This window comes from Epargyreus clarus, unplaced genomic scaffold (genome assembly GCF_041222505.1).
Source record: "Epargyreus clarus isolate Ecla_fem2 unplaced genomic scaffold, WU_Ecla_fem_2.2 ptg000027l, whole genome shotgun sequence".
In the NCBI taxonomy this organism is placed as follows: Eukaryota; Metazoa; Arthropoda; class Insecta; order Lepidoptera; family Hesperiidae; genus Epargyreus; species Epargyreus clarus.
Genome location: NW_027332234.1, coordinates 11,095,398 through 11,122,442, shown reverse-complemented (window position 1 = coordinate 11,122,442; position 27,045 = coordinate 11,095,398). Strand labels below are relative to the sequence as shown.

At 35.9% G+C, this 27,045-nt stretch overlaps 3 protein-coding genes across 4 annotated transcripts; 2 read left to right on the top strand and 1 right to left on the bottom strand.

Annotated features, from left to right (window-relative positions):
- Positions 1-640: 640 nt before the first annotated feature.
- Positions 641-22,133, bottom strand: LOC140753976 (ATPase family AAA domain-containing protein 2). Its single transcript, XM_073088848.1, has 27 exons — positions 21,622-22,133; positions 20,617-20,695; positions 20,048-20,132; positions 19,552-19,679; positions 18,976-19,148; positions 18,140-18,226; positions 16,094-16,263; positions 15,639-15,718; positions 14,803-14,931; positions 13,479-13,559; positions 12,976-13,072; positions 12,708-12,801; positions 12,324-12,602; positions 11,776-11,912; positions 10,810-11,021; positions 10,383-10,489; positions 9,604-9,806; positions 8,748-8,919; positions 8,212-8,403; positions 7,698-7,854; positions 7,241-7,407; positions 6,484-6,632; positions 4,555-4,739; positions 3,789-3,943; positions 3,203-3,405; positions 2,535-2,611; positions 641-2,096 (listed from the first exon to the last, which is right to left on the bottom strand). The coding sequence occupies exons 1-27, from the start codon at positions 21,712-21,714 to the stop codon at positions 1,882-1,884; spliced, it is 3,906 nt and encodes a 1,301-aa protein (XP_072944949.1). The 5' UTR covers positions 21,715-22,133; the 3' UTR covers positions 641-1,881.
- Positions 22,134-22,342: 209 nt separating this feature from the next.
- On the top strand, positions 22,343-23,403 carry BORCS6 (BLOC-1 related complex subunit 6). Its single transcript, XM_073088784.1, has one exon. The coding sequence runs from the start codon at positions 22,561-22,563 to the stop codon at positions 23,311-23,313; it is 753 nt and encodes a 250-aa protein (XP_072944885.1). The 5' UTR covers positions 22,343-22,560; the 3' UTR covers positions 23,314-23,403.
- Positions 23,404-24,325: 922 nt separating this feature from the next.
- Positions 24,326-26,946, top strand: LOC140753831 (uncharacterized). Of its 2 annotated transcripts, none has more exons than XM_073088627.1 (3): positions 24,326-24,578; positions 24,645-24,957; positions 26,139-26,946. In XM_073088627.1, exons 1-3 carry the CDS (start codon positions 24,379-24,381, stop codon positions 26,925-26,927), a joined length of 1,302 nt encoding a protein of 433 aa, XP_072944728.1. In that variant the 5' UTR covers positions 24,326-24,378; the 3' UTR covers positions 26,928-26,946. The 2 variants fall into 2 exon arrangements, with proteins under 2 accessions (XP_072944728.1, XP_072944729.1); XM_073088628.1 differs by having other exon boundaries at positions 24,328-24,465.
- The last annotated feature ends 99 nt before the right edge of the window (positions 26,947-27,045 follow it).

Below are 27,045 nucleotides of genomic sequence, written 5' to 3'. Positions count from 1 at the left end.
CCAACATTGTTTTCTGACTTATATCATGCTCCAAATTCGCGTTTCAATACACGAAAAATGATGATGTTTGAAATTAAAGAAATACATGAAAACAAAACCACATCGAACCTCTCACATAGTACATAATATTTAAATAATGTCTCAAAAATATCCGTTTAAAACGGATTCCACGGGTATTTATTACATCAGGTGAAAGAAAAAAATGGTACGAAGTAACACTTTCCACATTTTTTTTGTATCAAATACAAACGTAACGTTTTTGAAAAGGTCGTGTGTTCAAACGAATAAAGAAAACAATACGCACATAAAAAAATCATAAATAGTACGAATTTAAAAAAAAATCTAAGATTTAGGGCCTCCTGTCAAAACCACAAAAGCTCTAGTACATAATGGGTTAAAAAATCTTAACAGATTTAACAAAACATATTTAATTATACGGATATTGTTCTTTCTGTTATTAATTAGTCTCATTAGTTAAACCGTGCTAATTAAAATAAATAAATAATAACTGAACGTGCTGGCTCTTACGACGTTCCAGTTTCTGTATCATCTGTATGTATGTATGTGTGTATGTATGTGTTTCTGTTTCTGTATGTTTCTGTGTTTTCTGTTCCAGTATCTGTTTGTATTGACGACACACAAGAGTCCGTCAATACAAACAGATATTCAGCGTGGCAAAAAATATAGTACGGCCAAGTATGGCATTTCTAACATGCGGCCCTGAGTAGAATTTTGTCCCCGAGTAAACAAAGTCACATATGTGAAATTTTGCCCACGCAATTATGTACCTTAAAGCATTATGTACTAGAGCCATTACACAATAAACACCATAAGGACAGCGTTAACACACGAAACTTTGGACGGCTTTGGAAAGTGGAGTTTTACTAGTAACTATTCAACAATCGACCAACAGAGGCGCTAGGTATAGTACAGTTTTTTAGTCCTATTATAAATGATTTTAAAGATACAAACATACACTATTTTCAGTTTAATTTTAGAGTGCTATACTTAAATATTAAATACAAATTGTTCAGCGTTGAATACAATGAATATCTTTAAAACAAAGTAATTCGGGAAGAAAGCAATGCTTTGTAAAGGACTCATTAAGAATTTATTATAGCAGCTTCACTTGAAGGTTAGAAATTATTTAACGCGACTATAAGTTTGAGAATATTTGATAAAATTATTCGTTTTATCTAAACAAATCGATTTAACTGTAACATTATATAAATGGGACTTATTATGATTATGACATAATATGCCTGCTGTTAAAAAAAAATAGTGTTCTAAACATAGACATCATTAACATTTTGTTCGGAGATTTAGATTAGGGTTGTCACGAACGCAAATAAAATTGCGAATTTTTAGGAAAATAAGTTATTTTGAGTCAAAACTGAAAATATGTTATGACATTTTTTTATTTTGGGTTTAGATTAGAATGTTGTAATTAATTTATTTTTCATTAGAATATTAGTGTTTGTTGCAAGATCGAATCGACGAAGATTTTGAATTGACCGCGATAAGCGAACGTAACGTTGCACGTATAATCAGGAAGTTTCGTTACAATACTACTTTTCAAATATTTTTGTAACCTTATCATATTTGACCGGATATCTTTAAATTGACAATCGGGTTCAATACATCAATTCAATTAAATCGTAGTACGCCAGCTCTTACCAGGTATATAAAACATAAATAACAAGATACGCGCGCAAAACTACCCTTCCTTGGCAGTCGGGTAAAAATAGACCCATTTCTCCCAACAATGTCTTATCCAAACAAAGAATAACCATAATATGTAACTTTCAATCAGGCATACATTCCCAGGTGTCATAGCTTCGTTAACTCTTTAGTATCTCTATACTCGTGGCCCATAATGCTTCATTTCTTCGTCAACTGTATGTACCTGTGCACGATGGCCTGCAGTTCGTGTGGGAGGCGTGTTCGGTCGTGTTTGCCCGAATACGCGCGAACAGCCGCGGCGAGCTGGGCGTGCAGGTCCAGCAGCACCTCCAGCCCGACGCCGCGCAACGTCTTCGCGTTCTTATACAGAATGTTATCTAACTCAGTCTTGTTTATCAGTACTTTCTCCGTCTCTGAAATTAATTTGCAGTAATATTAGTACAAATAATTGTTTGAAATTGAATGTCAGATGTGTTTGTATATCATTAGACTTTTATTTAGCTGCTTGAAACAAATTTATGACGAAACTGAAATAAATAGTGATCCTGTAAAAGAGATGGCTTGTAAATTCTTTTTACAGGTGTTTTCTAAGAAGCGTTTATACGTGTCCAAACGCGACCAGTTTTTATTTTAAAAATCACAACTTAATTTTTAACCACATTTTATAATCTATGCGTATGCGTTCTTTTTTTTCAAAATAAAAAAACTATTCCACATCCGGGCACAGAAACATATCCGGGAATTGTTCTTCTTCTTGGCACCGGAATAATCACGTATAAACAGTTCATAATCAAATGTTACATTACTTTTTAGTACTTTATTAATATAATGCAATGTTTGATATAACATACCCCCACTGCCATCGTGCCCTGAATTCCTCTTCTTTGGTGATGTTTTCGTTGGTGTCTTTTCTGTAGATTTTGCAGGACTGAAAATAAGATATAAATCATTGGAATAATATATACTTTGCAAGTCGTACACTTAACAATCAACCACGAACTGAACATAGAGATTTTCATCTCTTAAGATTTGCTTGCATAAACATTGGATCTCTGAGAATTGTATAACAGTTCTTTCTTTTATCAATCGTTGATCGATGCCCTTGATCGACTTCTGACCTTGATCAATTGGTGTGTTGTTATCGATGTTCGACTGACACCGGTTGATGAAACGATGATTGACTATTGCACATGTTATTAAGTGCCCTCCACTCATTCCTCCTGACTAATGCTCCCGGCGTGTCGTCGTCGGATCGTCGCAGCGGCGCGTCGTCGGTGTGTGTGTACGGCGTCGACATCACCATCGACAGCGGCTTATTCCCCTTAAGGTACTTACTGCCTATACATGGATTCTTTCAATTGTTGGTTGATTATTGTGGTAACAACTGATAATCGACGTTGAAGGCCTGATTCTACAATGGACCAATCGATTGATGTGTAGGCACTAGTGGATTCCTCGTCCATAATAGCCTTGTTTAATTCTACGAGTGTTTTTAGTCCGTGTCCTAAAGAGTACTCACCTATCCGCGAGATGGTTGTTATGCGCATGTGGCGTTAACCCTCCCGGTACGTCGTCGTCGGGTCGTCGCAGCGGCGCGTCGTCGTCGCTCGCGGACGAGGTCGCGTCGCCGTTGTGTGTGTACGGCGTCGACGTCACCATCGACAGCGGCTTGTTCTCCTTAGACTCCTCGTCTGTTATCGCCATGCTAGATTCTTTGTAGTTCTGGAACAGATTAATTTCAAATAAACAATCGACTAAATTCATATTATCTAAATTTAAGATCTATCAACGTTGGAAGAACCTAGACATTTTGTTGATAAACCATTGGTATGGTTATTGGTAATGTAACCAGTAACCGAAACTATTTTTTAATGTTATTTAATATTTATGTATATTTTAGGCAACGTCGTAGAGTTAGTGTAATTCAACTGAGGCGGCACCAATCTTATTCCTATATAAACTTAATAGCCACAGCTTTCGCGATCCAGTGTTATTATATGGGTACTGTTAACATAGTGATCACCAAACATAAAATATTTTTTTTCTGTTTGTTAGGTCTTCAATTTACGTAGTAAAGTACACGTGATAAAATATTACTTTCTTACCTTCTGTGAGGTCTTCTGCCTTTTCACGACCAGTCCCTTCGACCAGGCGTTGATTCGCCTCCGTTTGCGCTTAGCGGAATGAGATTCAATTTTTTCGCCGTTTTGTGGCGTTCTTGCAGTCTTGCTGTCATTTATCGACGAGTCGAAACCTTCCGCTGTTAAATAAATTTAAATTTTGAAATCTGTGATATCTACAGATAAATCACTTTACAAGCAAAATGCTGCTGACATTAGAATATGAAAGTATAACTTCGTATGGAAGTAAAATCTTAATATCTTAAAGGTGGTAGAACCCTTTGAGGTCCGGCTGCAGCGACACTACCGCTACACCTATTTCTGCCTTATAACCGTAGTGTTATGAATGTTCTGTAGGGTGTGGTAAGCGAGACATTGTTCGGAGTTATTCTAGCTTAGTCCTTAGGGGTAGCCACAAATGAGCTGTCGCTGACCCCAGGTAGGAAACTAATCTTATCTTGGGTTGCTTCCAAAAATGTCCAAGCGCGGCAGTAGCCACCTACCTTCACATGAACTGCATGCTCATCCTTTATTATAAAATAAGTGACATAAGTTGGAGGCAGTGTATATAGTCTGGTGTATCATACTATAACATAATAACGTAAACTGACGTAAATTAGAAGCGGTGTATATGAAGTCCGGCAGGTCATTGTCGGCAGCGCCCTCTACGCGATTCGTTTCTATGTTCAGAGCGGACTAGAAGTTTGGCGCGGACTCTACACTGTACGTTAACATAATAAGAAGAACTAACGTAAATTGGACGCGGTGTATATGAAGTCGGGCAGGTCGTTGTCCGCGGCGCCCTCCAGGCGGCGGCGCTGCGCGATGGCGCGGCAGTCGAGCTCGAAGTCGCTGTCCATCTCCACGTCGATCAGCGCGTGCGCGTGATCCCGCAGCGAGCACGCCTCGTGGCGGATCTGCTTGTCCGATGACGTTCTGGCGAACAAATGGTATTTGAAATGTTAAATAATTATACTTTCGCATCATAGCGGCGCATCTGTGGCCGGCCGACGAATATCTAATCCTATCTGGGTTGATTACAAATGTCAATGGGCGGCAGTAGCCACTTACCATCAGGCGGAGTGCATACTCGTCTGCTACTACATATTATAAAAAAAAAAAATAATAACTAATGAAATAAATAAGTTAAAAATAAATAATAAAAGAGAAATGTTCTGACAAAAAAAAATCAGAACTTACAATAATTATCACTTTTTTAATCAATGAAGGACATGTTCGAAAATACTGTAGATAAAAGGTTTTAAAGTTGTACTAAGGCGAACAATCCAAACACACTAGACCAGCGTGATAAACTATCTCAAAACTTACTCTAAGAGGAAATATGAAGAGTGGATTGATAGTATCAAAGACGAAATAAGTTCTTCTTCTTTTATATAACAAACAATGCAGACTATTTTTTTTGCATGTCTTTATCAGTCCATTAATTGCAGTTCAAATTATAATTAAAACATTGATTAAAATAATTAAATTAAACGTCAATTTTTTTTTTTTTAAATAATATAACTTTATTTTAAATTAAATATAAAAAGCTACATCTAAATTGCTGTCCCTGGGATGAGTTCCCAGAATGCTGGCAACATTCCCTCGTTGGATAGCGAGGCTAATTCGCTGTCCGAGGTATGTGCCAGCTCTCTGGTCATTCGTTGACTATATCAACCGTTTGGACAGATGCTTAAAAAATAATCTAGCATTGGAACCCCACGGCCTCAATGTTTCAACACCAAATGGCAGAAATATGTAGTCTTCAATAAGATCTGCATATTTCTGCAACTTGCGAATTTCAGCGTCGGTCGCCACGACACCGGCTGCCCTGGAAGATATGTGAATATGAGAAGGTGCCAGTGTGTCCACGCAAGTAGCGTCCCACACAAGACACCTTCCATTCTTCCAGGGAATAAGGGTTAAACCATCAGGCTTCTTGCCATCACTACGTACTAAACCATTCGGCTCTAATTGAGCCGGTACGTTAGCAGTGACAAGAGCCCTCCGGATAACGTCATTTAAAGCCGCGTGGCGTGATAGACGACCGGCGCTGCGTTGACAAGACAGGCCGTGGAGGCCCAAACGGTCGACTTGAGCTCCACAAGGGCAACAATGTGGATGATTTAAAAAAGTACCTAGTCGAAGGCCCACTGCTGTAGAAAAAGAAGTATTGTCCAAAAGCGTTCCTAAATTAGCAGAGGGAAGTGCTTGCAACCAATATCCCGATTCTCGAACAGAAACTGCAAGGAGACGAGCTCGCTCGACTGGATTTTGACTTTTATTTAAAAGCTCAGAATGAACATGTTTACAGAGTGGCTCGTCCCATTGCCTTTCAGAACTTAAGGATTCCGGAAGTGATTCGCCAGAACAAACTGCTAACCAAGATTCCTTGGCTTCTGCACAGTAAGATATTTCCAAAAGACCTAAAGAGGAAACAGTTAGTTTCTGAAATAATAATTTTGTACTGTGTGCAGAAGACAAAAAAGCTGGCAATGCAATAGAAGAAATTTTCCTAATACCAACACCCCCATACCGAATTGGCAAAGAAGCTTGGCACCAGGAATTTTCATTTAAAGAGCAATTTAGAATTTTAACTAATTTAATCACTATAATTCAAAACACTTTGAAATGTATTTATATAATGTATTATAAAAAAACACATAGAATGAGTTTTTACCTATCTGGATTATATTCGAGAGCGTTTGCGCAAATGAGGTCGACGTCGTCCAAAAACTCCTTAGCGCAGTTGTACTTGTGCAAGTCGACTTTAGTCATCATCGTCTCTAAGTCCATCGGCTGCTTAATTATGTCTAGGTAGTCTGTTACCTGGAAATATTATATGAGTACCTACTTTTAAATATTATAGGTACAATACCATGCAATAGATAATATTTTGCAACGTAACTTAGTACTAAATAAGATACCCATTTTTTTTTGGGAAAAATATTAAAACAATCGCATAGTATACTCGTAGGTATGCAAGTCCAATTATTACACCCATGTTTAAGGCTATAAATATGTCTCATGATACGTGACTGTTAAAGCCCATGAGCATTTGTCAAATAGCACAAATAGGATAACCTTCGATGGAATAGTCTTCAATCACACTTGCGTGGATAACCTGATATTGAAAAAACATCTGTGTGCATTAACATTGTTGCACGAACTAAAATAAAACAACAAAGTTGTCGGTATCTAGGTAGCAACTTCCCGCTTGATTTTATATTACAAAAAGCTGGCAGAAAATAACTATTGTTAGACACATCACTACTGTTGATGGCCAGCACTAGCTGTCATATAGACAGATAGATTCGGCGCGCTTTTCAGTGAAAAAACAATGTGGAGGATTCGTAAGTTCCGTCGTACGTATTAAATAGTTTTTGCAAAGTTATCTATTACTATAAATAAATATAGAAAATAAAGCCGTACACTACCTCCTCCAGATCGACAGGTTTAGTGAACTTATAGAAGCGCCTATTTGAGGCCAGCTTCCGGCAGATGTCGCGCAGGAATATCCGCAATTCACGTAATTTGTAGTCCTCCTTGCGCTTGCGTCGCGCCATTTCCTCCGAACTCTCCCGCGGAGGGGGAGGCGGGGGTGCTAGGGACAATAAGATAATTTGATTAACTTTGAAACAAATTATTGTTTTTTTATTTTTTATACTGAACATAACTAAACTGAACGTGCTATTTATATGTATGGAGTATAGTGTCGAGTATAAAAAACGCTTATGAGTACTTATGTACGCACAATACAAAAAATATTACAATTGTTACATATTGTATTCAGGTCCACTCCAGTGGACTGGACTGGTTCAGTACCGTAATGTAATGATAATGATTAGACAGATGCTTATTAATCTGAACATTAAAATAATATAAATAACTTACCCCTTGGTAAAGGAGGAGGTGGTTCTTTGTGTTCTATGATGGGTGGTTCTAGTGGGATCTCCGTTAATATTGGCTTCAAGAAGCTTATCACCTCGGAAGCAGTCGGCTCTCGAACTCTGTATACGCAGTCCTTGTATAACGGGAATAACTCTTGCAACTGCAAAATATAATTAAAAAATGCATAACTTTATATGTAAAGGAAAACTTATATTGCAAAAACTTCTGAGCAGAGAATAGCAGAGTTAATACTTTTTTTTTATAATATGGGAGTAGCAGACGAGCATGCAGTCCACCTGATGGTAACACTGCTAACACTGCTGTTATTAGGTAGAAATAGGTGTGGCGGTGGTGCCGCCGGAGTCAAACCACAAAGGGTTCTAACACCTTCTAATTGCCATTCATTAGAAAAAAATACATATCGCATTTGACTTACCTCTAAGACCACTTTGATAGAAGACTGACCAGCAGTAGGAAAGCGATGGTTCAATAATAAGACTACGGGGACCACACATACCTCGTGCGGCAGGTCGCGGTGCTGCAGCGGCGCGGTGGCGAGCAGCAGCGTATGTGCGCCGGCCGCGCCGCCGCGCCACAGCTGCAGCAGCAGCGCGGCGCCGTGCGAGCCCGCCAGCGCCGCCCACACCGCCGCCGCGTCGCGCACGAACAGCACGCAGCCGCGGTCCGCGCGGCGACACTCCGAGAACAACTGTAGATTATACTCACTTACTATATCTTACTACCATAGGAATCTAGGTATATCATGAATGTCATGACATATTTTAAGATTTCGATTCATACTTAATCAAGTACTTAATATTATAAATCGAGTTGTTGTTGTGACATTAAACCACACCACATCATTTCAAACAAGTTTTTGGTTTTATCAAAGTAAGCAAAATATGTATTTCCATCTTTTATTTCAATTCCCCTCTCGCTTATTTTTATGTCACAGGTTCTAAATTCTAACTAATCGACGTAGACCTCTGGTACCACATTTGTTGACTTTACATAACTTAAATTGATTTCATTTCATCAATATAGTATACGAACAGATATAATCGACTGCTCCTGCGTGTAGACGAGCGCGGAGTGCAGCGTGGCCACACTCAGCTCCTTCACGGTGCAGTGCTCCATCTGCGCGAGCAGCGCCGGTGCAATGTGCGTATCGGCGCACTCGCCCGTTATCAACAGCACGTTCGATGCCGGCGGTTGCTCGAGTGACCTGAATATACAAATTTGTACTTAAAACTTATTTCATACAAAAGTAAAATATAAGTGCATTAACTGTTAGAGGTATACTAACGAGACTGCCTGATTTCTTAAAAATAAATACTTTCATTAATCAGTTTCCTGAATTTGGTCTTTATAAACAACACTAAATAATATCTAGAAACTAGAAACTACTTCGTCATTTCAAAATGCAACATAAGAGCTTGCACATCGTTGAAATTGCTGACTTGCTGCGGATCAGACTCATTGCTACGGATTCCTATAGCAATACTCTTTCCATATTGCATTAATGGGCACTGGACATCTGTCACTTTGAGAATTCATCTTTGTTGTTTGTTTGTTTGTTTGAGTGTGTTTGGTCCTAGTGTGTTTGAGTGTGTAGGGTCCGCGGTGAAGGAGTAAATTCTCTACACTACTCTTCCCTACTACTTTTCCTATAGTGCTTCTGCGGGGACTGGTCAATGTCCATTTATAATACCACACACCATATTTTATATGATTATACTATTACAAAATGAACTCGGTCGATTCCCGGCTAGGGAAAAAGATATTTTAAAAAAGTAATGATGCAGTTTTAGTTTTTTCTATCAAAATCGGCCTCGTAACTCCTTTTAGCATTTTTCGCTAATCCTTATAGTTTCGGATTTTGGCCTGGAGGCCTAGTTGAAAAATTCACCATGTGTACCTGTCGGATAGTTGCTGGGGCGCGGCGTGCTCGGGCGCGGCGAGCGCGAGCAGCGCGGCGGCGGCGCGGAGCTGCGCGGCGAGCAGCGGCGCGGCGGCGGCGGGCAGGCGGCGCGCGGGCGCGGGGGCGGTGCGCGCGCCCGCCGCCACCAGCCCCGCCATCGCCGCGCGCATGTCCGCGCACGTCACCTCCACCTCCACAACAATACATACATTCACTTAAACCGCAACTTCTTTTAAAGAGGGTATCATTTTGTCGCTTAGAATTCCGTAAACTTTTTTTTATAATATTGGAGTAGCAGACGAGCATGCAGTCCACCTGATGGTAAGTGGCTACTGTCGCCCATGGACATCTGTAATCAACCCCAAATAAGATTAAACATTTCTACCTGAGGTCAGCCACAGATGCGCCGCTACCTGTTTTTAACAAACTTCCTAAAGTCAGACTATAATTTTTAAACCGATTGCGTAGCAGTTTTATGTAGAACGATATAAAATTACTAACTTTTACCCACAGCTTCACTCGCAGCCAGAAGGTTTTATGTAATCCTAGAGAAGTTTTTTGAAATTAAAGGTACCCCCTGTGGCCTTTCCTGAATCCTCAACAACGTGTGTACAAAATTTAATGTCAATCGGTTAAGAACTTAAGGCGTGAATGTGTAGCAAACAAACCAACTCATATTCTCATTACAATAGTCGTTACGAAGTTAGTATTAATATAAATAAATAACATAAATAATAACAGTATGTGTTTTCTTTTTGTTAACTTACGTTTTTGGGGTCAATAATGAGTGCATGTTCACTTTCATATACTTGAGGGTAAACTCTTCTTAAAGCTTTTAACACTGCTTCTGAACACAGTGCTTTCAAATCGGAGCCTGTAACACAGATAAATAAAATTATAAATCACCAACAACTATGTTATTTATTCACAATGCGTTTTAAGTATTTTTCCTAAAACTCCCTACTTACTAATTTTGCTATAAAACTTATCATCTTTTCTTTTAGGTTTCTTGGAAGAGATTTTTAATTCAACAATAAATCTTAATTTTGTGTAAAAACTCGTTTACACATATAATAATAAAAAAACAGATATGCGTTTAAAGTTAATGAAGAGATATTTGGGATTGATTACAAATAATAGATATCAACGATTAGTAACATACAAAATAAGGCAAGCAAAAATACAACCACTCACCTCCATACCCATTAGTGATATCAGCGACTAAGTCCAGCATATCATCGGCTGGTCGTGGTCGCCAGTCCCTCGTGTAGATGTCGAGGATGTCTCTGCGGGCGGCGGCGTGCGGCGGCGGGAAGTGCAGCTCGCGGTCGAAGCGGCCCGCGCGGCGCAGCGCCGGGTCCACTGCGTCTAGGCGGTTCGTCGCGCCTATCACTATAACCTCTCCCCTATAGACACGATTGATTTTATAAATCACTTGTTGACATGATATAAATTAATTCATTATTAAAATTTATTGTATGGTCTTAAATAGAAGTGCAGGTTAAAAAGAGACAAAAAAACATTAAATTAAATGTGAGACAATTTGAAACATTATGGAAGAGGGAGCAAAGGATAGATTAAAAAAAACTTAAAGCAAGAAAATGGTAGTGGAACAAACAAAGAAAAAAGGACAAGAGGAAGAAAGGAAAGGAAGAAGAATAGGGGAGGAGAAAGGTAAAAGGAAATAAACGTGATGAATAATAAATATCATATAATAAACAAATATCACACCCACAAGCATAAAAGATTTGATGCGGAGTAAAAGTCTAAAAAAGGCAATTATATTTCAACCAAAAATTATAATGACATGCTACATATTAAGACTATCAAACGTATTTGCAGAGTCTTAAAAGTAATTTCAAGGTACAGTCCGCGCCAAACTGCTATCCCGCTCCGAATATGGAAACGAGTTGCGTCGCAATAGCAAATTGTAGATATTAGCGGGTCGAAAACATCGCCGAACCCTCCAGCACCCTCCGTTGCCCGCTCTCGCCCACGGGTACATAGCTGCGTTAGTGTGCCCTTACGTTACGGAGTATATGTTAACTAAATCTGCGCGTAACAACTTCAGAGCGAACTCGCAGTTTGGCGCGTACTATAACATTATAAACGATCAAAATGTTTATTATCCTTACAGGCTACAGTAATAATTATAATGACCTGTCACAAGCGCCGTCCATCTCTGCGAGCAGCGTGCCCACGACGCTGGCGTGCACCTGCTCCTGCCGCACGCTGCGCACGGGCGCCAGCGCGTCGATCTCGTCGAAGAATATTATCGACGGCTTCATCTTGCTCGCCTGACAGATAATATGAAATTTATTCCTAATGTACAAGTCGTAAACGAGCGTACAATCTACCAGATAGTAAGTGCCCAGTCCCCAGATAGGATTTAAGCGCAATCTGAGATCGGCCACGTAAAAACATTGCCACCGAATAAAACTTACATGTAATGTCTATTTATATACACATTCTATTAAGTTTTGAAGTCTCTTCACTTCAAAACCTTTGAAATCATAGTACAGTAACATTTAAAACTACTATTAAGCATAAAAAAATAATACAATTCACAGTCGAAACACAAGAGGTCAAGAGAAGACCTTCACGAGACCTTCAAGAGAATATTCCAACAACAAATCAAATAGTGCCAGTAACTTTTTCATATATAAAACAGTTATCCATATGCTTTACTAAATAACTATACAACACACCTGCTGGAAAAGCAACTTCAAATGCCTCTCACTCTCCCCGACCCACTTTTTCAAGCAATCCGCTCCTTTCCGCATGAAAAACGCCACTTTCCTTCCCCCGAGCAAACTGCACTCATTCGCCAAAGCTCTCGCTAATAAAGTCTTCCCTGTACCGGGGGGACCGTGAAACAGCACTCCTTTAGCCGGTCTGGTCTTAAACTTGTCGAATAAATCTGGATACATTAACGGAAATAGGACCATTTCTCGTAGACACTTTATATGTTCCTCTAAGCCACCGACCTGTGAATTGAAAGATTATATGAAATTAAAAACGAAATATACATAAAAGTCAAAGTAATACAAAATATTTCGATTCAATACTGATTATTCAGTAATAAGTCTTACCGATGAAAACCTGACTTTTCCATCTAATTCCAATGGCTGTATATCTCTTAAAGCTCTATCAGTTTTCTTGTCGTCATTCGATTTACTCTTTTGTCTGCAATACAATAAAATAGCAATGTAAAAATAAATACACAACAATTTAAACGAATAGTCCAATAAGGTTGATGACTTTAAATAATGTTACTAAAACCTTATAAGTAAACACTTATTTCGTTTTTATACAAAAAAAAAGAGTAATTTCTTTTTGTTTATTTAAAATTTGTTTTACCTTCCTTTAGTTTTATTTTTCATAGACACATTTAGATCCTCTTCTGTGTCTGAGCTTGATGAGCTGCTGCTGCTACTGCTGGTGGACGGGGATTGTGCTGTAAATACATTCATACTTTTTTTATGATACAAATATTAGTATAGGCATTTTCTACTTCAAAGGTTTGTGATAAGGTATAGTCCGCGCCAAACTTCTAGTCCGCTCTGAATCATACTAACACAGCTATGTTTCTGCGGGCGAGAGCTGGCAGCGGAGGGTGCCGGGGGATTCCGAGCTGTTTTCGTCCCGCTAATATCTACAATTTGCTACTGCGACGCGACTCGTTTCTATATTTAGAGCGGACTAGAAGTTTGGCGCGGACTCCACTACTTGGATGATCATTTTTTTTTCAGATAACACTGTAAATGCTATAGTAAATGATCTATTACGATTGGTAACTCAATCCTCTTATTACTAGACCCTTTTAAAACCTTCACCTTTTTAATAAGTCTTATTGTACTCACATCGGATTGTCTTCCTACGTAACATTTTTGGTTTTCTCTCTCTTAAACTATATGGTTTCTTTCTAATAGTGAAGGTTTTACCTAAAACATAAAATGGATTTAGGAAGTGGCATGGTGGTATCAGAATCATTATTTTCATTACATATATTCAAAATAAAAATGATAAAAGAAACATCAAGATGATTTTCAAATATTTATTCAACGATACCTTCACAATATAAAATTTTGTTACTGTCGTATTGAATTTTGGATTTGATATTTTTTTTTTATAATATAGGAGTAGCAGACGAGCATACAGTCCACCTGATGGTAAGTGGCTACTGCCATCCGTAATCAACCTCAGATAAGATTAGATATTCCTATGTGAGGTCGGCCACAGATGCGCCGCTACCCCTAAGGACTAAGCTGGAATACCTCGGAAAAGTCTGTCTCCCTTACCACAGCCTTCAAACCGGAACACAGCAGCGCCTAACACTGCTGTTATTAGGTAGAAATAGGTGTGGCGGTGGTACCGCCGGAGTCGAACCACAAATGGTTCTACCACCTTCGTTATTATTATCATATTGTTAGTAATTGATAATAATCAAATCAGGTAGGTAGGTATTGGTTCAGAACTACACAGGCGAGAGCGGACTGGAAAGGGCTGGAGGAGGCCTTCGTGGCGTAAAGACACGCCGACACAACTTAACATATTTATTTAGTAAATTATTATGTAACATTACAAATTAAGTTGACAAGTACCTGGATGACCGTGTTGTAATAATAAACCAAAAATACCGATTATTTGAAATAAAAAGTCACGAGTGCAATTATTTTCCTTATAAAAAGAAGTAACTCGAAAAAAAGAGTAAAAATAAAAGAAAAAGCCGGACCGAGATTTGAATCCGGGTTTCCTAAGGCGTCCAATTACCCGACCGAGCTATTCTAACTTCGTAAATGGTGGCGAAATATAGCTTCGTATTCAAATGATATTGTAGGAGGTTTTTATTTTGAAAATAAAACTCTAGCTAGATCGATTTATCGCCCCCGAACCTCCCCCCCCCCATTCCCCCTCAATACAAAATTTCAAGAAAATCGTTGGAGCCGTTTCCGAGATCGTCGATATATATACAAGAATTGCTCGTTTAAAAGTATTAGATAAAGTCTTAATAATAAATTAATTAATTACACTTGCAAGGAACAATAATACCGGTCTATACGTTTGGTGTAGATAGGTCTACAAAGGAACGAACAAACTTACATACATACATAGATATATAGACTCATAACATATTACCCAAGTTTGCGTCATACACTCCGAAACGAAAACATAGTATAAACTAACCTCGTCCCCTGGTCTCTCTGGGCGCTATCTGAACAAAGGCCGGTTTGGGCTTGCGCGTGCGCTTGGAGCGCCGCGGCTGCCGGCCCAGCGTCAAATCACTGCCCGATTCAGAGGATGACGATTCTGATGCTAGAATATTAATACTATAATATATGAATATTATTATAACCTATATTATTAGTATAGTATAGCTGTGCCCCGCGGTTTCACCCGCGTTAAAAAGAAACAGGGGCACAACTAGTTCTAAAATATAAGTAGCCTAAGTTACTCCTTATTACATCAGCTACCTGCCAATAAAAGTCCCGTCAAAATCGGTCCAGCCATTTCGGAGATTATCCAGTACAAACAGACAGACAGACAAAAATTGTTATAAAATGTTATTTTGGTGTATGTACCGTATGTATGCTCATATGCATGTAGCAAAAAGCGGTTATTTCAATATTAAAAACAGACACTCCAATTTTATTTATATATATAGATAATAACAGAATATTGCGGTCTTTGGATATTAAGATAGGATGGTGACAGATTACGACCTTATAAGATCATGCACTCATTTGCTATACTAAAAACACCCATTTTATGATTATATACTTTCTTTCCTTTGACTATCAAAATTCGCCTTAATTTTGACAAGACCCACAATCTAATAGTATTATGTTATAGATGCTAGATATGAAAGCCAATTCCTAGTTCATTCATACATTTGATCAACTTTCTATCTGTAGCCTGTTTATCAAAATTCATCTAAGCCGAAATTCTAACAAGACTTGAATCTAAGAGCATTAGCTATTGGTCTAGATGACAGAAATAATATATAATTTGGTAATATTAACCTGTTTCTTGGTTATCTTCTTTCTTCTGCCGCCTGCCTGTTCTCCCTCTGCCTCTAGTGGAACGTGCTGGACCCTGGTTGCTAAAAATAAACATTTGGAATATAAATATTTATTTTTTATATTTAATAACAAATAAAATAACATGTGAGCCATTGTTCAAAGTAACTATGGACCAATAATTCTAATCTGTAAATTTTATGCTGTGATAGTCAGATAAATACATGAAAAAAAGTATACTTTTTTCTTGTATAGAAGATAGACAAGATAGAAATAAAAAGAGAGAAAGATGTAGAATGTTAAAGAAATATGAGAAAAGAAAAGAGAGGAGAAGGAGACAAATAATAATAGTTATAGAGAAGAAAATTAGTATGATTTAATTTAGGGTGACATAGAAGGGAGAAGTGAGATATAAGCAAGAATAAGGAGGTGTGTGTGAGAGAGAGAGAGTAGCGTACCTCTCACTATCTTGTTGCTGATCTACATGCTCCTGCTCATTTTTGATATCTTTCTTAATTTCTTCAGTTTCATTTGTTTCCATTTTATCATCTTCCTGTTTAGTTTCCAATGGTTTCTTTTCAATCACCGTTTGATTGTTGTCCTCCTCTGTGTCCGATTCTGTTGCATCCTAAAGTGACGTAATAATTATATAATAATTAAGAAGTCTGGTTATGATTATGTTTAATTCATATTTGTAGGTTTTTCAGTATTTCTCTTTCTTCTATATGTAGTTTTAATATGTATCACAGCTATCTTGAACCAAAGATTTAATTGTTTACCTAAGCCTGAGATTATGGTTTGAAATACATACATACATACTCATACAAATAATTTTGGAAGACAACTAATGCAACTATTGTAATGAATATATATGGATGTAATAATGACTTATCTATATTTTTAATTTAAATATAAAGTCGTGTTTCGACCATATTTACTGAAATTTAGTTAAGGATTCGTGGTTAATATTTAAAAAAATCAGTCTAAAAATCGGAAAATTACGTTTATGGTTGATCAAATAGTATCTTGGTTACCAGAAAGATACAGGGGAAGGCATGAGGAAAATTGATTGAACACTAACATCCCAATCGCAAAAGCCATCCACCTCACCAAGACATGTGCAAAAAGCCGTTATAAGATGTGTATGCAGTATATAGAGATGGGCAAAGAACCCGGTTTAAACCCTGTGCAGGGTTTAAACCCAATAAATACCCGTTTATTTCCTCCCACTGGGTATTTATCTGGGTGTTTATAAAATGAGTTAATAAAATCTACACAAAGCTTTTAAAATAGTTCAAATGTTTATTTAATAGATATACTATAGGTTTTTACTGTATTTCTAGTGTTTTTACATTTTTAAATATTACATTTTTAGGGGTTCATCTATTTTTATTACATTTTTAATTATTATTTGTTTGACGAAACAAATAGCGCACAACTAAAACAAATAAATATACCTCTCGTATACTATTGCACAGGTGGTGTGGGAATATGGGCATATAATGTAAAATGTAATTCTTACGTAATATCTTAATAATTATAGCTTTAAGAAAAAAAAATATAAACATTATTTTATAGAAAATTTTAAGTGCTACAACTTTGGTCCAAGGTACTTTTCGATAAAATTTACCGTTTTCGAGAAAAATCCAGAAACCCGAAAATTTTGACGTTTGACCCCGAATAAGTGCCGACACACACATCAATGAGGACTTTTGGAACTTTACTTGTGATGGTAAACCCAAGGTCTCTACGGAAATTTAGCTTTATGTTATTTGATTACTATTTTTATGTCTAAATTGACCGGACTATAAAAACTCCTCTATCAAAATGTTTCGATGTCATTTTCTGTAAATTAAGTAGAAAAAAGTTAAAAAAAGTCTTCCCAAAGTTTAATCTATTATTGTTATTATCTTTGTTATTTTTGGTTTAACGACAAAAAGTTATAGAACTAAAATTATAGATAAATCAATTTGAAACCATAATTGTTTTTACTAAATTTCTGTGCGACAAATAGTTTGCCTGGTAGAGCGTAAAAACGCTTTGTGCCCCTTTTTTCAAGATGGCGGTCGAGGGACAACAGTTGGGACTCCACAAATTAGGATTTAACTGTACACTAAGCCCTTTACACTAATCATTGACATCTATAAAATAAAATTGGGTCTTCAAAAATTGCAACCCAAATGTAACACATCCGAATGGACTATAACATGACTATAACAGCGTAGTTAAATGAAATATGTGCTTTTAGAGTGCATATTTAGTGAATTGTTTACAATATTATTTTAAAAATGATATTACACGAAGAAAATAAAAATATGAATGACAATAGTTTACACCCGCTGTTTGGGTGTTTATTTGGGTTTAAACCCTATTTCACCCAAAATACCCGGTTTAAACCCGTATCCACCCATTGGGTTTAAACCCTCTGCCCATCTCTAGCAGTATATAACACAAAATGATAATATACATAATGTATGTAATACTATAAGAAGATTTTGTATTGCCTTTTTGTTTATGAATCTGGCTGAGGTCCTCCTTTGACGGGCTAACTGCGTGTCCTCGTCGGTGTTAGTGGGGGCGTGACTGCGCGTCTAGAAGCACAAATATTATTTCTATGGCAAATTTATGGTAGCACTTGGATCACTGAGAAATTTTATCGATTTTTATACAAAGAGCAAACTAGTAATGTTTTCTTGATATTAAGTGACATCATTTTCGAGTGTTATAACTACAAAACATAGATTTTAAAGTAAGAAAATAATGTAATAGCTGTTATATGCAAATAAAGTTTATGTCTTAAATACTTAAACAAAATCACATTTCTAAATGATCCAAATGTTACCAATAACATCCAATGATAATGGAGTATGTATGACATTGATATAAAAAAAACTCCACTGTCAATTTCAATGTTTTGAAATAAATAATGAAAACATGTTGCGACACAGAAAATGATTGATTAACCACAACAGTATTGTGTCTCTATTGCATTTAAAATATGATTTATTTTATTATTGCAACATTTAAATGGCACATTTATAGCTTTATGACATTTCATGCAACTTTACGTAATATACAACAGCTATACTGGTGAATCCCAAGGTGAATGTCTGCTGATATTGAATTGTAATGAGCTTATGAATCAACTTCAATCATTATAAACTTCGAGCTCAGGAAAAAAAAATATCCAAAGATCAGATTGACTCATCCTGTTTTCAAAACACAGAGACATTGATGACTTGAAGACCAATTGACCAACCAGTCCATTCTAACATTCCTAGAGTTATTAATAAACTATACATACAGTGAAAAGTTTAATATAAAAGAAATACAAACATACCAGTTTCTTATTGGTAACTCTAGTTTCATCACCGGATGAGGACTCATCGGAGGAACTTGACTCCGGAAATCCATAAAGATCTGGATATCCCTTCACCTTGAGCTCGTTGGTTATCCAGCTTTCATTGAAATTGTGGTGTAAGAGCTTCCTTTTACGACAGCTTCTTCGTACATCTAAAATGGATTAAGAAAAAAAAATAGAGTGTAGAAAGCATTAAAATTTACACATTTATTAAAAGACTACAACATAAGTTAACCATTACATAAGCTTTTGGTATAAACAGTAACAAGTTTTATATTATGTCATGGTCTATTCAATTTTTTTTTCACTCATAATTATCATTACGAATTAATTGTCCCATATGCTAATTAATAACTTACTATGTTAGGACACATTTATTCACGATTCCAGGTGTCAAATAAATAAAGATTTTATTTTATAAACTATTTTTCATTCCATTTTCATTTCTGTTGCTACCTGATATGTACTTATTTCTCAAGCTTAACTGTTAGTGACAATTCTACTATCGTAATTTACGAAGAAATTACTGTTATAAGTGAAAGACATGGAGCTTACTTTGTTGTATTGGTTTATCCTCACTATCTTCCATGTAGTTTTTCCTCGGGCCACGGTTGCGACGGATTTTCATGCTCCTGTTGGTCGACTCATTGTCTTCCGTAAAGAATACACGTACTTGGCGAGATCTAGAAACAAATCATTTTATATGTATTTAATTCGGGCAAGTACTAGTATAATACATCTTTGTAGTACAGCCTTACAAAATTCTGCTGTAGAAAAAGTATTAGAAGTGGTAAATTGTACATGTATTTTATTGTAAATTCCAATGAAATTTGAAAAAGTGAGAAGTCACTTCATATTTCTTGAGCTTTTAATAATTGGAAGCCTAGTGGTATGAGCTTCGCCTATCATAAGTATGTAAAGTCTGCCAAAAGTGTGGATCACTTGACCAATGTAATGAAATATCCTTTTCATCCTGACTAATTCAACAATGAGACAGTTATGGGTTCATGGTGGTAATGAAAATTATTATGTGATAATTATTAATATTTACCTTCTGGAATATTTTTCTGGCTCAGTGTCACTTTCAGGGAATACTATACGAGGCATTTTGAGTTTGCGAAGTCGACTGCGGCTATCTGTATAGGGCGTCATAACAAAAGTGCTTAAACTACATGAACAAGTTAAAGGCGTATTATACTAACAAATCATATATCAATAATAAAAATGACTCAAGGTTGTAGAACTAGCAATATTTATCAGTAGTCACTTAATGCAGTAGGAAGTATGCTGTAAGTGTACAAGAAAATGTAATGTGCAGCGCTGGTCGCAGCAACATAGAATTTTAAGACACCGTAACATGGGTTTGCATTTTCACCCTTCCAGTATTAGTACTACAGTGTTGTTGTAGTGAGAGCCCTTTGCAAAGTCCTAAAGTGTGGCAACACATCTGTGATTAACTTCATTTACATTTATTATAGCAATAATAGCCTAATGATATAAACTAAGCTTCCAAATCAGTGGACCAAGGTTCAAATTCCTAGCATGCACCTGTAATTCACTGATGAAAGATATTAAATGTTACGAAAAAGGAATAAAACATTACAATAATTAAAAACTTACATCTAGTGGGCCAGCGTTGTATTTTTCTAGCAACTTTATACTGACTACTCCTTAACTCTCGCTGAGACCAATTTGATGCCTGAAACAGTATTCCTTCAAGTAAACTACAAGTAATTAATGTGAATTATTACTTAACCAGTTGTAGGGAAATAAAACATTGTATATTGTCTAAAATAACATGTTATTTAAGGTTATACTTGTAAGTACTAATCTGTCTACTCCAGGTATTCCATTTTGGAGAACAAGAGGCAAAAGAAACTCCACAATATGGTAACACCTTGCTAAATTATAACCAACACATAATTAATTCATGAAAAAAGTTATAGGTAAATTAGGAATTAACCCACTCACTTTGTATTAATACTTATTGTTTCATATAGTTATGTGCATAAATATTTGAAAAAACGTAACCCTTACTTGACAGTCGGGTAAAAATTTTTTTTGACATAACATCAGGGTAAATTATCTATAACTTATATTAAATGTAAATTCTAAATTATATATAAACAGGATATTCCAATATAACTATTTAAACAGTTGCAACATACACATAGTCATAACACAACAACATATTTCATCATCATTCATTAATATACATGGATATTTATTGTAACAAATAAATGTTATAATATTTTCTGTCTTTTTCCTATTGTATTGCTAGAAAATAAAGGATAGTTTATTTCATCTCAACATGCTCATAACTCTCACAATGAACAGTCATGCAAGTTGCATATTTAAACCAATTCAGCATTTATACATGTCACTTGTATAGATGACAGGTGATATTGGCATTACTCAACTACTTCTGAGTGCATGACTCTTATACAATTGTTTTCTAAACAGGAAATCCTTCAGTGAAGCTTTAAAAGCACATGCAACAACGTGCAACTGCATAGGTACCTACTAGGGGAAATGGGGACAGGAAGTTGGCTCACAAGACATTCCAAACAAAGCAAAAGTGGAGAGGGCCCTCATACAAAGCTGATATCAATGGGAACTCGTCACCTTCTCGTCGGAGACGCTGCCCACGTCGTTTAAGGTGTAATTCGCATCGTCAACCTCCCCGTTCTCTCCATTACTACGTCGGGTTTTCACCATTGTAGTGCACGCAACTTACGTCGTATTTTAACATTCAAGCCCACGAAACAGTTATGTAACACAAGACAAATGCACCGTGAATTCCAAAAACAAGAATCGAGCCCATCCGGCCACTTGAAATAGAAATTAACACGACAAAGGACAAACGTTATCTTCCGCACATGTCGTTTGAGAGCGCCATGTTAAACGGACGACCGAACTGTTCGTAGCCATCGGTGAATTGCAGATTTTGAATTTCAACTATGGGATTAGCATTAAGGTCCCCCTTACCTCGCATAAAATCAATTTTAAAAAGAACTTGGAATAAATCCTTTCTAACACATCAATCAAAGCCAATTTCAAAATGAATTCACGTTTACGATGTTTTTATTGACATGAGATCTGTCAAAAATTCCCGCAAATTTGACATTTTTCGGCAATGTTTGGATACACCTTCAATGTTATTTTATATGTACTTGAAAGTTTTCAATTAAACAAGTCATTGATATAATATATATTGCAATTCATTATTTAGTTCATTTTTTGTATAAGTCTTCTTTATTATGTTTTACGATTTTTTCATATCGTAGGATCTACAAACTGGTTATCTTTTCATTGTATTAAAAATATACGTGTTTTGGCATCACTGTCAAATTGTGACAATAACACTTGATATGACAGTGAATAAAATAAAAAAAATAATTTGTTTACATTTATTTAAGAATTTGCAGAACTCGAAAATTGATGCAAAATAACAATTTTATTAAGTATTGTTATATGTTTTATTGAGTGTAGGTTGTAAGTTTCATAAGAATTATCAGTAATATAATAATGCAACGATAACTTAATTGTGGGTCGAGTACAGAGATGTCGGACAACGCCAATGATTCAGTGACTCCCACCGAAGCTAACAAAACGATAGTGCAGGGAAAACCCAACAAAGATGGAGAGGACATGGAGGAGGAGATATCTGCTCGAATGACAGCTTCCTACAGCGAGATCTCATTCCACTCTGATCAGGGACAGTCATCCGAAGAACAAGACAAAGTTTCCGTGCCTGGACCTTCCAGACCCTATGATTTGCCCTCAGAAAACCGTAAACAAGATAAAATTCCTCTAGACATAGATGGTCACGTTAGGTATGAAGGCGACATGACTCATTATGTAGCAGATGACCTAGAATTTAAAATAAAATTATCTAGTCCCATTGCAAAGAGAGGCGAAACTCCCGTCTTCGGCAGCTCCAGTGCCTCACGTTCCAGCACACCTTCTGGTAAACTGTACAGGCAGATATTGGCTCCTCAAATAGGCCAAATAGACATAACAGTGCTCAATGATCTAGAATATGAGGCACAAAAGATAGCCCAATCTGTCGATAACTTAATAGAGAACTTATCTAGTATTCTACATTCAAATTCATCATTAACTGCTGAAAATATGGAAGTGTACAAAGATGCAGTAGGCAAAACATGTGATGCAATGGATAACAATATTAAAAGTATGTACACTATTCTAGCTAAGGGAGAAGAAGTTTCTCAGGCAATGGTTCCTGTGCAAGCACAAGCAGCAAGAATTGCAGAAATTAAAAGGCTCTTACAACTTTTTGAGAACAACTTTTAATGTTCTTTAGTGTTAGAAGCAGAAGATCCTATTACTATCATTGTTTATCATAAATATTAAAACAGATTTAAGTATAATATGTTACTTCTACATTGAAATTTTATTGATTATTCTATTGCTATTTATACATAAGTATATTACTTGATTATCGCAAAGCAAAGATTTAAGCAACAATTAAAAACTATGAACTGAAATAGCATCACTTTTTTTTTTCATTGATCACAGAGAAATATGACCTTTTTATTATTTAATAGTTTCACTTATATGCATTGCAATTATGTTATTACATAAAGTGATTCAATAAATGAATATGTTATTATATTTAAAATTAGCATTCATTAGTTCTTACATGTTTATTGGTTTGTTTTGTCAGAAAACTTGGACCTAAATTTGTAACTTGGCAAGATTGATTTTTTTCTACATATAATTTATTAGAAGATATATATAATAGTAATATGTATTGTATTAGAATAAAAATCTACTACACCATAACATATTTTTTTATTAGTGTAGATCATTAGTAAAAGAGTATGTATAGATGATTGGTGGCCATTGCTGCCCACGAATGCAATCAACACCAAGATTATAAACCTATCTGAGGTCAATTGCAAATGTGCTACCCCTGAAAGCTAGTTTGGAATATCTCGTATAAGTATATTACAGTTGCAAATCATAATCTAGCCTTATTTAATATCTATTATACTTGAAGTATGGTTGTTTTTTCAATTTTAAACCATACTATGGTTACAATTTATAAAAATTGGAGCATTTTGGTTAGCCTTTCGCTCATTCTCTATTTTACTTAGTATACGAGGGAAATATTAATTAAAAGGCACCTTTTTGGATTTCAATCTTTACTGAAACAAGTTATTGTTTGATCGACATAGACAATGTATTCCATCGCTATTGAATGAACATGAACGTCAAAAATTGACAGATTCTTATTTGTCATAATAATAAAGTGTCACTGTCAATTCGTTGAAAATTTCAAAATTTTGGTTACTGACAGAGGGAGTAATCAAAATAATCTTTAGAGTTTAGATCGATTGTTTGTTAACAATTACAATGTGCTCTGCAAATGCAACGAACTTTTTATCAGCAGCAGCAGCTACATATTTTTATTTAAATGCATCATACCAATATCAACACATGGTTTATAATAAAGCATACCCGAATAAAATCAAACGTAAACCAATAAAAACAGAACCAGCAAAACCAAAGAAAAGGCGTTGCTGGATGCTGAAAGTTCATGAGAAACGAACTAAGTAATTGCCAGCTTTTATACAAGTCTTATAGCATTTGGAATTGTGTTAAAGTATTTATTTTTCCAGGGAAAGCATGGAAAAAGCATTTCAAGAAATGCTAGCAGAACCTGCCAGAGAATTCCATAATTTCTGCAGAATGTCAATTACAGATTTCGAGCTATTATTGCAAAAGCTTGGTCCAATCATTTCTAAGCAAGATACTACTTGGAGAGATTGCATCCCCTCAAAAGTTAGATTGGCGGTAACTTTGCGTTACCTGGCCTCTGGGGACAGTTACAGAAGCCTACATGGTCTCTTTAACATATCAACACAAATTATTTCAAAAATTGTACAAGAAGTCTGTGCTGCTTTATGTCATGTTCTTAAAGTTTATATTAAGGTATGTCACTATTGATTTTTTTTTAATATGTATAGTTTGCATAGCTACTACTCTCATATACTATTGCTTATATAATTGTTTTTTTTTTGTAATTGGAGCCCTCATAACCAATTTATACAGGAGATTGATTCAAATGAGATTTTTAGTTGAATTGATAACATTGACTTCTGCTTTGGTATTGGCTGAAATTAAAACAAAATCTCTGTTAGATTTTTTTTTTTTACTTAAGAGACATCCTTGAAATCAAGAGTTTTCCCTAGAACTTCAGGGAAGTAAATTATTATACAGCTTAACTTTCTTTATGCCTCCTTTGTTCAGGATAAATTAAATTATATACACCAATTTAATGAACAAAATTTTTAAGTTAGATACATTATATCTAAAACTAGTAGTACTGAATTTTACAATTAACAAATCAGTCAAAATAGTCTCTATAATATCACAATTGGAATCTTAATACCACAATATTTTTCTTTTCTACTTACAATTCTATTTTATGTACAAAAGCAGTACAAATTAAAATAAACTTAACTAACAGCAATATGTACAAGCTTTGGAAGATTTTAAAAATTGAAACTATAACTTTAATCAGCCATCAGATGTATTACAAAAGTGGTGTAACAAAGTTAACTGTGGACCTTGATACCTGCCTAAGCAACCCTTCTGGAAGAAATCTAAAGCTTCCAGTTTGCTATTACTTATCGGAGTTTATAATAAGAGTTTATTGACAGTTCAGAATTCAATATTTAGCGTTCATAGAATTCTTCATAAAATAATTGATTAATTTTGATCATCATTAGGTCTCTGCGATCTTCAGACAGTTTGCGCAATTTTTTTGCTATAAGTTTCCCGAAAATTATACATTCATCATCTTTGTCACTGTGTTGCTCTTGGGTTACTAGGGATACAGATTTTAATATCTGATATGCTTGGTCCATTTGGTCTTTGGCCTGCTGAAGATCAACTTCATTAGGCTGAGTTTCAGCAGGCTTATATCGTCTTCTCTTGTATTTTCCCGGATGCTGTTGTGATGAAGCAACCACAGAGTCTACTTCTACATTTGAGGCATCAATATTGTTGGTGTCATAGACACTAGCAATATACTCTTTTTTACATTCATACTGGTCATCCTGAAAATGCAAATTATTTTAACTGAATACAAACTTATTTTTCAATTATAGATGCCAGATACAGATACAGATTGGCTGTCCAAGGAATGTGGTTTCAGAAACAGATTCCCACATGCAGTTGGTGTCATAGATGGCAAACTTATAGTGATGCAAGTACCAAATAATTGTGCCTCAGAAAAAATCTTCGACATTGTATTACTATCCCTAATTGACAGTAACCACTGTTTTATGTTTGCTGATATTGGATCTGAATCAAGAACGCGACATAGTTATACATTAAGAAATTCAGTCTTTTGGAGTAAAATGGAAAACAATATGTTGGATCTACCTTCACCAACACCACTTCAAAATGAACACATTTTTTTACCTTATGTGTTTCTTGGTGATGACACATTTCCTCTAAATGATACCATAATGAAACCATACCCAGGGAAACACCAAGAAGGTACAAAGGAAACAATTTTCAACAAAAATTTTTTGTCAGCACATGCTGTTGTAGAGAATACATTTGGTGTAATGGCATCAGTGTTTCGAGTCCTCCGTAAGCCTATACTACTTCAACCAGAACAAGCGATTAAGGTAGTCATGTCTTGTGTAGTGTTACACAATTTTATGAGAAAGAGTAAACATTCATCAGCTTTATATAATCCACCAGGAACATTTGACACATATAATGGTAATAATTTAGTAAGCATGGGATCATGGCGGAATGATATTCCTGATCATGCAACTTTACGTAATATATGTCCTATTCAGACTAGATCATATGAAGAAGCAGAAGAAATAAGAGAAGAGTTTGCTAGAAGTTTTCACCAATTTGTTATAGGAAATGAAAAATAATAATGTAGGATCAAAACAATCAACGGAAGTTTTTATTTACCTACCTCAGTATTCATAGATACTTTGCATTTATAGACAGAACCAAGGAAAGTATCCATGTATGAGTAAGCAAACCATG

Coding starts and splice junctions, on each gene's coding strand:
- LOC140753976 (XM_073088848.1), bottom strand. CDS start 21,714: ATGGTGAAAACCCGACGTAGTAATGGAGAGAACGGGGAGGTTGACGAT. Junction 12,802..12,975: donor AAAAATAAAACTAAAGGAAG/GTAAAACAAATT, acceptor ATTGTATTGCAG/ACAAAAGAGTAAATCGAATG. Junction 2,097..2,534: donor AGGGCACGATGGCAGTGGGG/GTATGTTATATC, acceptor AATTAATTTCAG/AGACGGAGAAAGTACTGATA.
- BORCS6 (XM_073088784.1), top strand. CDS start 22,561: ATGTCGGACAACGCCAATGATTCAGTGACTCCCACCGAAGCTAACAAA.
- LOC140753831 (XM_073088627.1), top strand. CDS start 24,379: ATGTGCTCTGCAAATGCAACGAACTTTTTATCAGCAGCAGCAGCTACA. Junction 24,579..24,644: donor GTTCATGAGAAACGAACTAA/GTAATTGCCAGC, acceptor TTATTTTTCCAG/GGAAAGCATGGAAAAAGCAT. Junction 24,958..26,138: donor TTCTTAAAGTTTATATTAAG/GTATGTCACTAT, acceptor TTTCAATTATAG/ATGCCAGATACAGATACAGA.